At 43.6% G+C, this 15,800-nt stretch overlaps 1 protein-coding gene across 2 annotated transcripts in view; it reads right to left on the bottom strand.

Annotated features, from left to right (window-relative positions):
* Positions 1–15,800, bottom strand: part of itprid2 (ITPR interacting domain containing 2) — a 108,794-nt gene that overhangs the window by 86,399 nt on the left and 6,595 nt on the right. The window contains exons 2-4 of one of the 2 annotated variants that reach the window (XM_083639327.1): positions 8,431–8,542; positions 1,927–2,082; positions 273–315 (exon numbers count right to left, since the gene is read on the bottom strand). In XM_083639327.1, coding sequence (XP_083495453.1) covers positions 273–315; positions 1,927–2,082; positions 8,431–8,452 — 221 coding nt within the window. In that variant the 5' untranslated portion in view covers positions 8,453–8,542. The remainder of the gene's footprint in view (positions 1–272; positions 316–1,926; positions 2,083–8,430; positions 8,543–15,800) is intronic. The other variant, XM_083639328.1, reaches the window with a different exon arrangement.

The raw sequence follows: 15,800 nt of genomic DNA, 5'->3' as shown, positions 1-15,800 counted from the left end.
TGTGCGCGCATGTGCAGCTCTATCTGTTGTATCTCTAGGCGTTGGCTTGTTCTTCTACGTCAGTAGCTGATAACACTGTTCTCAAACACACACACACACACACACACACACACACACACACACACACACACACACACACACACACACACACACACACACACACACACACACACACACACACACACACACACACACACACACACACACACACACACACTATATCCACCGGTGCAGGGCAAACAGCAGCATGCCTGTCAGTTATATAAGCCTACCTGCACTCAATCAGCCAACTGGTGATCTTATTAGGAACTCGACCTGAGAGGGAGAGACAGAGAGAGAGAGAGAGAGACACACACAGAGAGAGGGAGAGAGAGAAATAGGGGGAGAGAGAGAGAGGGAGTCAGGTAAAGCAGAGCTTTCTACATCCACATACAGTAGATGAAACGTTTATCACAGCTTAAATGTTTCGCTTTAAACTACGTATAAATTGGATTTTTCTCATCACATTTGAAAAATCCTAGAGTTTTAAGGCTGGAACCAAGCCAACTGGTCTTCAAGAGAATCGTGACCATAAAACAATTGATTCAGAGTTGAAAAAACTGCTGAGGGTACACACGTGTGTACAATACGTATTATATCGTAGGAGCGAAGAAACTACTCATCCCATAATCCATTCCGGCATTTCCGGTCTATAACAGCCACCATTAGATTCAAGATTCAAGATTTTTATTGTCACTCCCTAGTACACGTATCATGTGTGAAATTCTTGTGCTGTAGACTCCGTTACAACATAGTGCAAAAAATAAAAAATAAAAAAATAAAAACAAGAGGCAACAAGCAATAAAGCAGTAAGACAGGCCACAGACAGTGGCGTATTCACTGCACATATGTGCAAATGGCATGAACATACTTTAAACATAATTAAACATAATAACATTCTGTTAGGTGCTAGGCTATCACTATTAGCTCAATGGCTAACGTTATTGTAGTAAGACGCATTTCTGTGCATTAATGTGAATGAACCCGGGCAATGGATTTCAAAATGGGTGCCGGCGTGGAAAGAGCGTGACTCAAACTACTTTTGGTCTCTCAGTGGCAGTTTGAGCCCTTTACTCAGGAAGTTGTGACCTACGTTTGTCAATGCTAAGAGGGCCGTTCACCCCTCAGGTGTGAAATGGTAAAATGGTAAATGGTCTGCATTTATATAGCGCTTTTATCCAAAGCGCTTTACAATGAGTAGATAGTCTACATTCACCCATTCATACACCAATGGCGGCAGGCTGCCACGCAGGGTGCCTACACACCATCGGGAGCAAGGAGGGTTAAGTGTCTTGCCCAAGGACACAACGACAGCAGCTGGGAGGGAGCGGGGATCGAACCGCCAACCCTTGCGTCATTGGCCGACCCGCTCTACCTCCTGAGCTAAAGCCGTCCCGAAGGTGTGAGCGATGCTCACTGTACGCTCATGGATTTGCAAAAAGGTGCTCAGCTCACCGCTCATGAAGATAATGAGCTTGCCCAGTGAGCGGCGCTCTATTAGCGCATTCATGCACAACACTGCCAAAGTCAGTCCCTCTTCCAGGTTAGGCATACAAGTCAAGGGATTTCATTCCCCATTTATTTTTCCATAGAAATTTCATGAAATGCGTTTTACTTGGTCAAATCAAGCAATTCAGCTATATTTAGAATCAGGAGAAATGTTCTATAGTCTCTGATTCTAAATACAGCTGAATCGCTAATATATATATATATATATATATATATATAAGAATAAAAAAAAGAGCCTATGGAAAAATAAATGGTGGATGAAATCCCTTGGTTCGAATGCCTAACCCTGAAGAGGACATGACTTTGGCTGTCTATTAGTTTGGGTCATGTGGTCAGTATGACACACTGCACCTCTAAGGCCAATGAGGTTCAGCCCACCTGGTTCCTCTGAGGGGCCCGGCGTGCCCCCCTCCCTCTGGGCCTGTGGGGGCCCCTGGGGGCCTGCTTCTGGTTCTGCTTCTGAGTCTCTGCTCTGAGCCCAGGCACGGCGCCGCAGACAGGCTGCTTTCCAGTCTGACCCACGTGCAGCACCACCTACGGATCAACAAATCAATCAATCATTCAATCGTTCAATCATTCAATCAACCAATCAACCAATCAATCAACCAATCAATCAATCAACCAACCAACCAACCAACCAACCAACCAATTAATCAAAGTATGGAGAGTTTTCCCTATTTTTATTCAAGAGCCTGATCTATCAATTTGAGAGCATGATATATTGATTTCATTTTGTAAGGCTTTCCCTCAAACCCCACCCTCACCCTCAAATAGCCCCACCCACTCGCACTTAGATTTGCTCTGCTGGTGCTCAAACTCTATGCTTGCAAAAAATCCGACCACAGAGAAGAAATCCAAAAGCAGAAGTTTCACAAGCGCACAGAAGCAGTTTGACTGTGAGGGCAGGAAATCTGTCCAAGCAACTCAATGATATATTTTTGAGTTTGAGCACAAGCAGAGCTAATCTAAGGCTTGGTTCACACCATAGGCATCTCAGAAGCAGTGCTGAAGCAGAGCTTCACGGAAGCTTCGAGCAGGAGCCTTGTCATTCACACCAGAAGCACTCTGTTTTGCTTCACGCCTCGCTCTGTTTTGCCCAGCACTGCCCACGCTCACAACTTGCATTAACTTCATGCCTGGCTGAGAAAAATAGACCAGACGTCGAAACTATCGCTGCAGCACACCGCACGTGCAGCGTCACTTCAGTGTGGCGGGGCAAGGCAAGGTGATGTGGCTGGTGTGATCGGTCTCCCCTGTTAAAGGAGAATTCCGGTTTTTTATACCCTGGACCTTATTTCCAGCTTTAAATATGATGTTTATGTCACCCTGACAACTTTGGTGTGATTAGCATCAGCAGAAACGATCATCAGTTTGAACTGCGATCTGAAAACGAGGAAAACCGGACATGTGAAATGCCTGTATTTATGTCTTGTAAATAGCTTATTTTCCGACACACAGCGGGTCATATGCTTTTTATATCAGAGAGAGAACAAGATGAGAGCAATCTAACGCAGTGGTCCCCAACCACTGGTACCGGTCCGCGAGCCCGGTAAAAAAAAAAAAAAAAAAAAAAAGTTTTTTAAATAAACATAGGCTATAATATTATAGGCTGTGTGTGGTAGTTGAAACATAGTTTCAAGTTTACGTTTATTTATGTTTGTAGTTTAAACATAAATACTGTAGGCTACATACAGCACAACTAGGGATGTCGAAAATCATAATTTTTCTTGACCGACAACCGACCTTCATTAGCCGACAATTGTCGGTTAACCGAGAAGATTAAAATGCGCTATTTGACTGTCTGTGCCACATTAAACCATTACCACAACAAATGCTTGATTTTTTTTCATTAGAAAGCGTTTATTTTTACATCTACAAGCAGAAGAAAACACATTAACAAAACGAAAAGACAAGTTGAATCCTCCAGCCATCTAAACAAAAACATTCCTCCGATAGGCTATGATAGGAGCTGCACGCATTGCAGAAGGGGGAAATACGGAGGGAAAAAACCCATACTCACGCTCACAATTCTTAAATGAATTATCTTACTGCAGGTGTCGGAAATAGTCTAATAAAACCAGCAGAAACTAATTTTAAAAGCTCAGAACGAAACGTGTCGCTAATTGAACGAATTTCCACTTTGAAGAGCACATCGACACCGCCCCAAGCCTTCACGCTGCAGGGCGCACTGACGAAGCGCTCATTGCGCTCTCCTCCTTCCGACATTCTAAAAATTCAACAGTGGTTTACCTGCTTTTGAGATCTGCAAAAAATAGTTTGCTTCTCTCTCCACCCTTCTCCCTCTCTCTCTTTATCTGCGACGAGGGCTGTAGGTGGCTATTATGCGCTCTGTGTCCGGCTGCACGACATGACGAGTGCAGCAAGTCTGCACGCTGACAGCTGTCAGCACTGTGGGACTCGGGAGGATGAACAAATGAAGCAGTCTGTCCAAACTTTTTACCCATCTAATATGAGATGCAGAGAAATAATTATATATTAATAGCCGATGTGTTTAGAAGAGCATTCTCACTCTTGCTGTAATCGTTGTGGGATTATTACACCTGAGAGACAGACAGACCCAGAGAGAACTCAATTTACGGTAAAAGTGTGGATTCCTCAGTGAATCGATGTGGAAGACGCAGCTTGTTTTGAAACACGTAATTGAAAGTAACGTCATGGTTTCATGACAGCGGCTGGAACACAGAAGGAGCATGACTGACAGGCTCGCTGTAGTCTGCACAGGGCAGGGAGTCTTCTCCCGTCTGGTCAAAGCAGAGGGGAGGCGGGGGTGTGGCGCATGTGTGGAGCTGAGTTTATCACAGAGCACATCTCGCATGCGGGGGGAGAGGCGGACAGTGAGAGGGGCAGTCAGTGCTGACAATGCACACTGCTTTTGCATTTGGAAAAGCCTTTCTCTAAATGAATGTTGTTCTGGCAGTGGCAGGAGCTTTTAATTCCTATATAATGCTGCTACAGTAACTACTTAGGCTACGTTAACATTGTTGCTTACCGCGAAGGAGGAAAAAAAACACCATATTGGCAACACGTTGTATGCCAATTTAATATGCAAATTAACCGTTTGACCGACATGCTTAACCGACCAATGACGTTGTCGGTGGTTAAACGGTTAACGGTTAACCGTCGACATCCCTAAGCACAACACAACACAACACAAAAGGCTGTTATTTAACCTTTGTCGCCACCTGGTGAGTAAATATATATGTAACTAAAACCATTAAAATCGACAACCGGTCTGCAACATTTTTTTCCATGTATCTACCGGTCCTTGGCACAAAAAAGGTTGGGAACCCCTGATCTAACGTACCTCTGTGCTGCCGGTGTGGCACAGCCTGCTCTGTTTGCTGTCCGTCACATAGGTATTCTATGTAGGCTGCTGTATGTAATCCATATATGATGTTACTCCATACGGGCGCCAACTACACTGCAGTGAACCCTGCAAGTCACCTGGATGTACTTATTTTCTTCTTCTGTTTGGTTTTACGGTGGAACAGAAGAAGACGAAGAAGAAATAGTACATCCGGGTGACTTGCAGGGTTCACTCACTGTAGTTAGCAGTTATGTAGCTTAGCATGATATATACTGATGATATTTATCTGTTTTAGAGAATATCGATGATTAATTTGAATGCAATGGAATAACGTCATATATGGATTACATACAGCAGCCGGGAATACCTATATAAGATATAAAAAAGTGTATCATAAGTTGGGTTTCCATCCACCTGTTTTTGTGGAAACGCTGCAAAAAAAGAAAACCAAACATTGTTAAAAAGTTTTGACGCTTGGGGGAGGTGGAAAAATTGGCGTATCGATAAAAGGTAACTGCGATAAATGCAGTGGAAACAAATTAAGCGAATCTTCTCTCTCCATTCAAAAACCACACAGTTTCATGTTGCCTTGCTCACTGCAAAACATGACATGTCGGTGCCGACACTAAATAGGCACACTTGTAAGGTAAGTAATAGTAAATAGACACTAAATAGGCACACTTGTAAGGTAAGTAATAGTAAATAGACACTAAATAGGCACACTTGTAAGGTAAGTAATAGTAAATAGACAGCAGATGATCCGCGGTGGAAGCAAAACGTCCATCGGGCCGAAACGATTAGAGCCGAGTGGTGACGAGCTGTGCAGGGCAGTAAAATGTGGTGGAAATGAGCCATTATAGTGCATCAGGAAAGTAAAACAACATTCTTGTTTAGAACCTAGCACTATTAAATACTGAGTATCTCATGAAAAACTATGAATATTGTATTTTTTATCTTTAGCTACTGTACGTCACAGCATTGTAACATTGTAGTGTAGCAAGAAAGGAAAACTACTGTAAACATTTTAACCATATTTCTTGTATAGAACCTAGCTAGTTACATCACACATCTCCTGAAAAACCATTTATAATCACAGCGCCATATCCTGAAAAAAACATTAATATTGCACCTTTCTTGTGGCTACATCACAGCATCTCCTGAAAAACATTTATAGCGCATCTGACTTGTTTAGCTCACTTTAGCTGCATCACATCTGAAAAACAACCATTTGGGTGTAATAAGTAAATTAAGTTTAATTGTATTATTATTATTATTATTATTATTATTATTTAGCACTCATCCGCCAGTTGAATAGCCCTGTTGTAGATCATCAAGAAACTTTAAATAAATGACGTTAGATGTGTTTAAGCTTGGTCGCTGCCTGCCTGCAAGACGACGGCACGTATCGGGTCTAGTAGCAGAGGCAGATATCCTCAAACACGAGGTGATTGACAGCTCTATATTTGCATAATAGGATGAATAAGCGTGACATCACGACAACAAAAAAGCACTTCCGGGTGCTATGAAATAAAGCTGAAAAGCTGTGCCAAACAAACGTTAATATCTCAAAAAGTATACATCACACCACTTATATTTTGACTCTATGAGTGTTAGCAGAAGTAGCTCAAGCGTCTACAGTATGTAGTGTAAGTTGTGTGAACTGTTGCAGTTTTAAAATGTCAAAATTTAGTAAAAAGTACAAACGGCAGTTGCCCCCAGAAGTCGTTTGTTTACCAACACCGTGATCCCTCATATAGCAGGGGATGGAAACGTGCATTATTTCGCATTTTCTATTGCAGATGTTCGGTGCGATACATTTGGATGGAATGTCAGTACGTTTTGGGTCTGAGTTTTCAATATAAAACTTGGTGAAATTATTTCAGTGAATTACAGTGCACATTTGAACAATACTGTGAAAAAAAACTGTGAACATTTTTGGTCTCTATAATCGTGATATGAAATGTTCATACGTTTAATCTCTACAGTATTTACAACATAAGCCGGGAGAAAGTTCTCAGTCCCTACAGGCCCGGTTCTACGGGGGTGCAAAAGCATGCATTGCACCCTTATTTTAATTGTCTGCATGCTCAGTTGAAAAGTAAAAAAAAAAGCTGCACACTTACTGTTTAAACTTGAATTATAATTGTTGTTTTTCTTTGTTCTTTGATGTGAATGTATGGCTTTTTGGCACCTATATGTAACCTTTTAAGGTTGAGATAATTGTATTATCATGATATGGTCCAAATATTTCAGTAAATCACTTGAAACACTTGAAATATTCTTGCTTGGGTGGTATCATTCTACTTTTTACTTTTTAGTAAAATAACGTCAAATTTTTCAGGGGCCGGGCATCTGCACCCCTTCCTACAGTATCTAGGATGCATCCCTAGTCATCTTGTTCTGGAACCGGCCCTGAGTCCGTAGTCGAGTGATGCGGATTGAGACTGAGAACTGACTGAAGGTGTATTCACACCTCTGGGTCGTTTGCTTTGTTTCGATTCAGGTACTTAATTGATACAATTGTTGCATTTGTGCCTTGGTTCGTTTGTGTTCACACAGCCACAAATCAAGCAGTCCAAATAGTATTGTCAAACTTCCTGGATTGGCCAGGAGACACTCCGGTAGGCTAATAGCCTCCCGAGATGGAAAACATAATTCCCAGAGATTTTATATGATTATAAGAATGCGTTTTGTTAGACCTACATTGTAGGCTATGTCGGGTGTGCCTGTGCGAGGAGAGAGAGAGAGAGAGAGAGAGAGAGAGAGAAAGAAAGAGGGAGGGATCGGGAGAGAGAGGGAGAAAGTTATCACAAAGAAGGCTGGCTCTGATTACCCAACAGTCTCACAGAAAATTGTAAAATAGCAACAACGTTTTGGAGTTGGACCAACGTTGCTATGTTACAATTTCGGCTCGAAAATTGTAAAATGGTAACGTTCTGAGATCTTAGGGTTAAGGTTAGGGTAGGGGGAGGGGTTAGAAACAGAAAATCGGTTGGATTACCACGACTTGTTTTCATTTATTTAATGGAGACCAGATAGGTTGATCGAGTTCAAACTGCTGATGTGATGTGATGTGATGATTTCACAAGTCGCCAAAACAGGATATGAATTTAGGAGCGCCCGGCTAGCAGGGTAAGATCTGAATGAAGGTGTTGTTTTTAAACGATAAAAATGCTCGTTCTTCAGGCCATTATGCACAGCGCAGCTGACTACGGCAGCTGGTTTATCCAAAAATGCGCATGGGTTCCTGCAGTTGTGTCGGATCGAGGTCGGATCACGTTCTCACCACAAATGAACCGCACCAGAGTTTGTTTAAAGCGGACCGAGACCACCCTTTCTTGGCGATCTCCGTCCGCTTGTTTTGTCCCGCATCCGAGTGCGATTGCTGTGTTCACACTCCCACAAACGAACCGCACCAAGGGGGAAAACGCTCTCTGTTTCGGAACAACTGCTCCAAACGAGATAGGTGTGAATACACCCTGAATCTACACGCAACGCCTGCACACACGCACGCACCCACGCGCGCGCACACACACAAGTCTAAGGAGACCCACCTTGTTCTGTGGTGGTCTCCATTCACAGAGTTGTCTGTCTGTAGGTCAGTCGGTCAGTGGATGATCCATCGGCCGCAGTATTTCTCTGGTCAGCAGTGAGACTCTACTGCACCTAGAGAGAAAGAGAGAGGGAGGGAGAGAGAGATTGAGTTTGAATGAGAATGTGTGAAACAGGAAATGAGTGTTTAAAATTATAAATAGAACAACTTCCTGTGCAAAGGGAGAGAGGGATGGATGGATGGAGGAGAGAGAGTATTTTTAGACCTCTCCATTTCTAAATACAAAACAAACACACATACACACATACACACACACACACACATGCGCACGCGCACGTGCACGTGCACGCGCACACACACACGCACACACACACACACACACACAAGGAATGCAAACAACCAATCGAAGATGGATTACTTAAGGATTTGCTCGAAGACATGAAATGTACTTGATTTTCTATCAACTATATGTAGTCTCATACTACAGTCATCTATATAACTATCACCAGGCAGTCATCTATATAACTATCACCAGACAGTCATCTATATAACTATCACCAGACAGTCATCTATATAACTATCACCAGACAGTCATCTATATAACTATCACCAGACAGTCATCTATATAACTATCACCAGACAGTCATCTATATAACTATCACCAGGCAGTCATCTATATAACTATCACCAGACAGTCATCTATATAACTATCACCAGACAGTCATCTATATAACTATCACCAGACAGTCATCTATATAACTATCACCAGACAGTCATCTATATAACTATCACCAGACAGTCATCTATATAACTATCACCAGACAGTCATCTATATAACTATCACCAGACAGTCATCTATATAACTAGGAGAAAATAATGTCACCTGTAAACACTGTAATTCTGAGGAACGTTACACATACAACACAATGACAAGCACAATGCTCTGTGGAACGTTACACATACAACACAATGACAAGCACAATGCTCTGCACTGAGAGAAGTTGGCTGGTCCTGCCTTGTCTCAGCTGCCTCAACTCCCCATCTGCTCAGTGTGAGGAGGAGCTGCGACGCTGTTTAAAGTGAGTTGTAGCCCCGCCCCCCTAAATGCAGTGCGCGGCTTCAAGCCCACACAGATGTGTTGAATATATCTAGTGTGAATATATCTAGATATGCAATGCTTTGGGAATAGACAATATCTATGTTGCTATTGTGGAAATAAAGGGTTTTGAATAGGGATGCACACAATTAATTGAAACTCGATTACTTGCTTGTTAAGGATTTACTCGAGCAAAGAAAAATTACTCGATCAAAACAAAACATGAAAGCAACGTGCATTAGATGGTGTTTTCAAATCATTTTTCAATGATCCTCCAGAGGGCGCAATGATATCACTGTAACAGACTGTTCAGCGTGTATGCGAGGCTCTGTGTTTGTCCCCTCGAGAGTTGCCGTACAATAGGAAGTGGGGGACTTTGTTGTTGACCACAGAGCCGGTGTGTGCTTAGTGCTAACGCTAGGCGCTAACTGAGAATGAATGTGGAAACGTGTTATAACGTTACAGCCTGACTCTCGTTTATTGTTTTAACAAAGTGTAAGTAATAGGCGGACCTGGACACTCAGCTACATCACTATAGCCCTTTTCAGACAAGTCATAAGATGCTGTTCAAGTAGAACAGTGTTCATTCGGATAAATTGGCTCGCCTGGAGTAACCTCGCTTTACAATCTGCGTGGGTAAGTGAGCCCCTGCGGTCATGACGGGGATTCTGGGCAAATGTTGACATGTTTAAAAAGTTATGCCTCCACGTTTTTATGTGTTTCATAGCGTAGGCTATGCTATGCAATGCTGTGAGAAATATACAATAAGTTGCTGCTGCATAAATAAACGTTTTATTGAGGAAAAAATGCATTTGGTATGGTTTGGATTTATTTTTATTTTTAATTACAATTAATCGATTGATTGATTGTTAACGTTACCAATGATCGAGTTTGGAATTTGCGGAAAATGTGCATCCCTAGTTTTGATTGAGTAAAAAAAAGAACGCATTTCGTATGGTTTGGTAAATCTGGCATTTTAATTACAATTAATCGATTGATTGCTCGTTAACATTATGATGATGGATTCAGGAATTTCCTTACAATTTGCATCCCTAACACACACACACACACACACACACACACACACACACACAAACAATCGCAACATTGTTTCAGTGATATTGAACTCTCCTCACGCTCTGGGATGGAAAGCTTTTGGAGTCCTTGCTCACAATGAGCAAACCACCATACAGCAGCCATGGAATGTTGTATGTGACCACATTATCTCCACGGCACACTCTATGTTTCTCCACGGCACACTCTCTGCCTCTCCACGGCACACTCTGTCTCTCCACGGCACACTCTCTGCCTCTCCACGGCACACTCTGTCTCTCCACGGCACACTCTGTCTCTCCACGGCACACTCTCTGCCTCTCCACGGCACACTCTGTCTCTCCACGGCACACTCTCTGTCTCTCCACGGCACACTCTCTGTCTCTCCACGGCACTCTTTCTGTCTCTCCACAGCACACTCTCTGTCTCTCCACGGCACTCTCTCTGTCTCTCCACGGCACACTCTGTCTCTCCACGGCACTCTCTCTGTCTCTCCACGGCACACTCTGTCTCTCCACGGCACTCTTTCTGTCTCTCCACAGCACACTCTCTGTCTCTCCACGGCACTCTCTCTGTCTCTCCACGGCACACTCTGTCTCTCCACGGCACACTCTCTGTCTCTCCACGGCACACTGTCTCTCGCTTGCTCTGTCACTCCCCCTCTCTTGAAGGTCCACTAAAGCCCATGGCCCACCAATCAAACATTATCCAACAAAAATGTGCGAAAAAATGCATTTCAAACTCATACACTCAACCCCCCCCCCACCATATGCAGGGAGTTCCCAAAGCCCCGGTAGCCAGCGATTTCTCCGCCTACTGGCCTCTGGCCTACCGGTTACTTTATACACTGTAAATTATTTTCTTTTTTTTCTTACAATACAAGATACCCGCTGAAAAAGTGTCCAAATGTTCATGTCATTCTGGCCAATACTCCACTTCTGTTATAACATTTCAGTCTGGAATATGGAATATCTTTCAATAATCTTTATGACTAAAAGGCTAAAAGTAATCTCATGTGTAAGAAATGACTGTTCTACATTTAAGTAAAAAATGTAAATAATTAACTTGTTGGTTTTGGATTTATTCAGCTTCAAGAGTGCATTTTTGTTCGTGTGACCCTCAACACAGGCTTTGAGAATTCCGGACCACTTACTGATACTTATGCTTAAATTAACCCACTCATATTCTGGTTTATTTCAAGAAGAAAAAGATTGGCTAGTGGAAATTCTAATTGGCTGGTAACTTCTAGCAGCCATATTGGCAGGTGGTCAAAAAAGTTAATTTCAAGCCCTGCAGGGAGAGAAAGTGGTGACATAGGTGAGTGAGAAAAGGATCAAATATTGGTGTTTAAGACTGAATAATGACATCACAACTGTGAATTTAAAATGAGTTATTCCTCTAAACCTGACTTCAAATGCCCCAAATTTTTCCGCGCCAGCGCCGTTCGGCCCCCAACCCTCAGCAAAATCTGGCCCTCTGGTGGCGAGGACATTTTTTTGTGGTCCTCTCTATCATCAAAGTTCCTGGGTTACGGCATGACAATATTTGTTGGCCCCCGGCAACAATCTGGGTTTCTCATGTGGCCCCCCATGAAGAATAATTGCCCACCCCTGATCCTAGCCTCTTAAATTGGTTCTCAAAGTGAATCAGATTCATGCAATTTAGTTTAAAATGTACACATTTTTCTTACAGGGAGCATAGCCCCCCGAACCCCCCAAGAGGGTCTAAGCAAGGTCTACCCACCACAATCTCTCCAAATCCTGTGGGAAACATAGTTTTTAGTATTTTCTTTGTTCTTAAAAATATACATTGCCTGTTTGTGTTTTGCAATATGGATATTGTTTTATTTATAATTAAATTGAGCCTTTATAAGTCAAGTCAAGTCAAGTTTATTTGTATAGCACATTTCATACACAGAGGCAATTCAAAGTGCTTCACATAAAATGGTTGACAGGAAAAGAAAAGAAAAGAAAAAATTGACATTTAAAAGCAGTTGAATGGCAGTAAGAATGTTTATTTGTATTATTTCAATTGTCACACTCATGGTTGAGGTTTGTTTATTAATTGGGAAAAGGACCACTGGAACATGATCTGGCTACTTTTTCAATCTGACTGGCTACTCAAAAGTTTGGGGAACTCTCTGCATATGATGTGGGTGGCCATGTTGAAATGACGTCAAATGACAAGCTGGGAGCAACTAGTTGGTTGAGAAATCATACCCAAGTTTGCGAGTAGGAACGCCGAGTTGATGCACTGTTTTATTAGATTTTTCCTAGTAGCAAGTGGCAATTTGTGACCTCCGAGTTATAATCAAAAGCTAGTTCGTGTCGGGCAACTCAAACTTCCTTTTCAGTAGATCAAAGGATGCAAAATGACCATCAATGTATAGGTCTTTGATGGAAACTAGACCTTTCTCACTCCAGGCATGGTAGTTTCTGTCTGACCATGGAGGCAAAAAAGAGTGATTGAAACAAATTGGTCTGTGGACAGAAACATCTGGTAGACTCAAAACATCCCTAACTTGGTTTAGAATTCTGACAGAGTTTCTCACAACAAAGCTTGAATTTTGTAAAGTCCCAGGCTTCTCTAGCCTAGCAGGGCTGGTAGAGAACAGTTGGCAACAGAGCTGGCCTCCAAATCAAAAGCATTCTTATATGACAGTCTTCTCTTGTAGCTAACCAGCTAACAATACATCAGTCACCTGTGCAGGTTATCCACAACCCAGGACTTGACAATAATGGTTGCCAGGCCAACCATTTTGATACAGTGGCACCCAATTCTTGGCCTTTGGTTGCCATCAGTGGCAACCGCTTTTTAACAATCAGACTAGAACGACCGCACCTCGGATACATGCCTCCGCCAACAAGTGAGCAGTCAACATGCATTTCTGTCCAGACTTTGACGTTTGAGCCAAATGTGAAGAAACGTTTTCTTTTTGTATTTACCTGTCTTTCTGTGTGTGCCTGATGAGGGGGGGAGAGATTGATACAGCGTGCTGTGGCACAAGAGCGGGCGGATCTTTGCAAAAGCACATGGCTTAGGAGCGTGCAAGAGAAAAAAAGAGGCTACAAATTTCCACGTGCACCGGTGCGTCCTATAAAAATATTAGGCGCACTGGCAGACACACACACACACACACACACACACACACACACACACACACACACACACACACACACACACACACACACACACACACCATTACACACACACACACACCATCACAGTTTCCTGTCAGGAATGCGGATAGAGTCACATGGAGACGAGTGGATCCACCTGTGTTAGCACAGCGCGCGCGCGCACGCACACACACACACACACACACACACACACACACACACACACCTACCTCTAGCATGCCTAACAGTCAAGGTGTGGCTCAAATGTACACTCTCCCCTCTCTCTCTCCCAGACACAACACCTGACAACTAGCCATTAGCAACATTACTCATGCTCATTACCCTTAGAAGCCATTTTCATCCAGATATCTTGAGGTGAGACTCCATGGAAAACATTTTTCCCCACCAAAATGTAGCATAACTTTGGAATGTTATTTAGCCCCCTCCCCGACAAGCTAGCATGGCATGGTTGGTACCAATGGATGCCTTAGGTCAGAAGTTCCAAAACAGGGGTACACGTACCCCTTATGGGTATGTCGCGGTGCTACAGGGGGTACTTGAGAGATAGGGGAAAATTTAAAAATGCAAGAATAAATTCAGAAAATAAATGAAACGTTAAAATAAATCTGCTCAGGAGGCACTAATTGCAACTCGTTCACTCCATTTCTTATTTTGTAATGTTATATTGTTCAAAAGGTGGGTGATCATTCATTCATTGCATCATCTGCTCTAGTTTTCTCTTCAGTTTTCTAAGCAGAATGTTGTAGTCCTGTAAAGGGGGGTACTTGGATTCAGAAACCAGGGAAAGGTGAAGCCAAAATGTTTGAGACCCACTGTCACATGTCACATGACCCACTGTCACATGTCACATGACCCACTGTCACATGTCACATGACCCACTGTCACATGTCACATGTCATCTTCATATTATACCTGATGGCAGATGCTTCACTCTGGCTTTAAATCTGAACCCACTAGACCAGGGGTGCCCACATCTTTTTGCTTTGTGAGATACTTTTAACTCATTCCCCGCCAGAGTTTCAAAGGAAAAGTCGCCAGCCACCGGCAGGGTTTCGGAGCATTTTCAGTGATTTTCCACGACCCACAGAATATTTTCTCCTATGATGTAAACACCAAATATCCCAATAAGACAGAACAAAGCCTCTACTTCCATGGGGAAAATAGTTTGTTTCTGCCTTCTTGCGTTCTTTAGTTATTGACACTTCGTCGTTTTCACCGAAAACGCCGTCTCTGACCAGGAAGCTGAGATACATGCCTGTTTCTGCAGCAAAGCCAGTGAGAAATTCACCACCGCATGGAGAGCGGACGGGCGGGTTACACTCTCATGTTCTCTGTGGGTCTGGTGCTTCCTGGTACTCGGTGTGTGGAGGTCTGCTGCTTCCTGGTACTCGGTGTGTGGAGGTCTGCTGCTTCCTGGTACTCTGTGTGTGGAGGTCTGCTGCTTCCTGGTACTCTGTGTGTGGAGGTCTGGTGCTTCCTGGTACTCTGTGTGTGGAGGTCTGCTGCTTCCTGGTACTCTGTGTGTGGAGGTCTGGTGCTTCCTGGTACTCGGTGTGTGGAGGTCTGGTGCTTCCTGGTACTCGGTGTGTGGAGGTCTGGTGCTTCCTGGTACTCGGTGTGTGGAGGTCTGGTGCTTCCTGGTACTCGGTGTGTGGAGGTCTGCTGCTTCCTGGTACTCTGTGTGTGGAGGTCTGCTGCTTCCTGGTACTCTGTGTGTGGAGGTCTGGTGCTTCCTGGTACTCTGTGTGTGGAGGTCTGGTGCTTCCTGGTACTCGGTGTGTGGAGGTCTGGTGCTTCCTGGTACTCGGTGTGTGGAGGTCTGGTGCTTCCTGGTACTCTGTGTGTGGAGGTCTGGTGCTTCCTGGTACTCGGTGTGTGGAGGTCTGGTGCTTCCTGGTACTCGGTGTGTGGAGGTCTGGTGCTTCCTGGTACTCTGTGTGTGGAGGTCTGCTGCTTCCTGGTACTCTGTGTGTGGAGGTCTGGTGCTTCCTGGTACTTGGTGTGTGGAGGTCTGGTGCTTCCTGGTACTCGGTGTGTGGAGGTCTGGGGGCATATTTGACGGCTGAAATTGACACCATGTGA

This window comes from Poromitra crassiceps (assembly GCF_964638095.1).
Source record: "Poromitra crassiceps genome assembly, chromosome: 6".
NCBI classification, from domain to species: domain Eukaryota; kingdom Metazoa; phylum Chordata; class Actinopteri; order Beryciformes; family Melamphaidae; genus Poromitra; species Poromitra crassiceps.
Note: the sequence above shows the minus strand (reverse complement) of the source record. Positions and strands in the feature narration are given on the sequence as shown.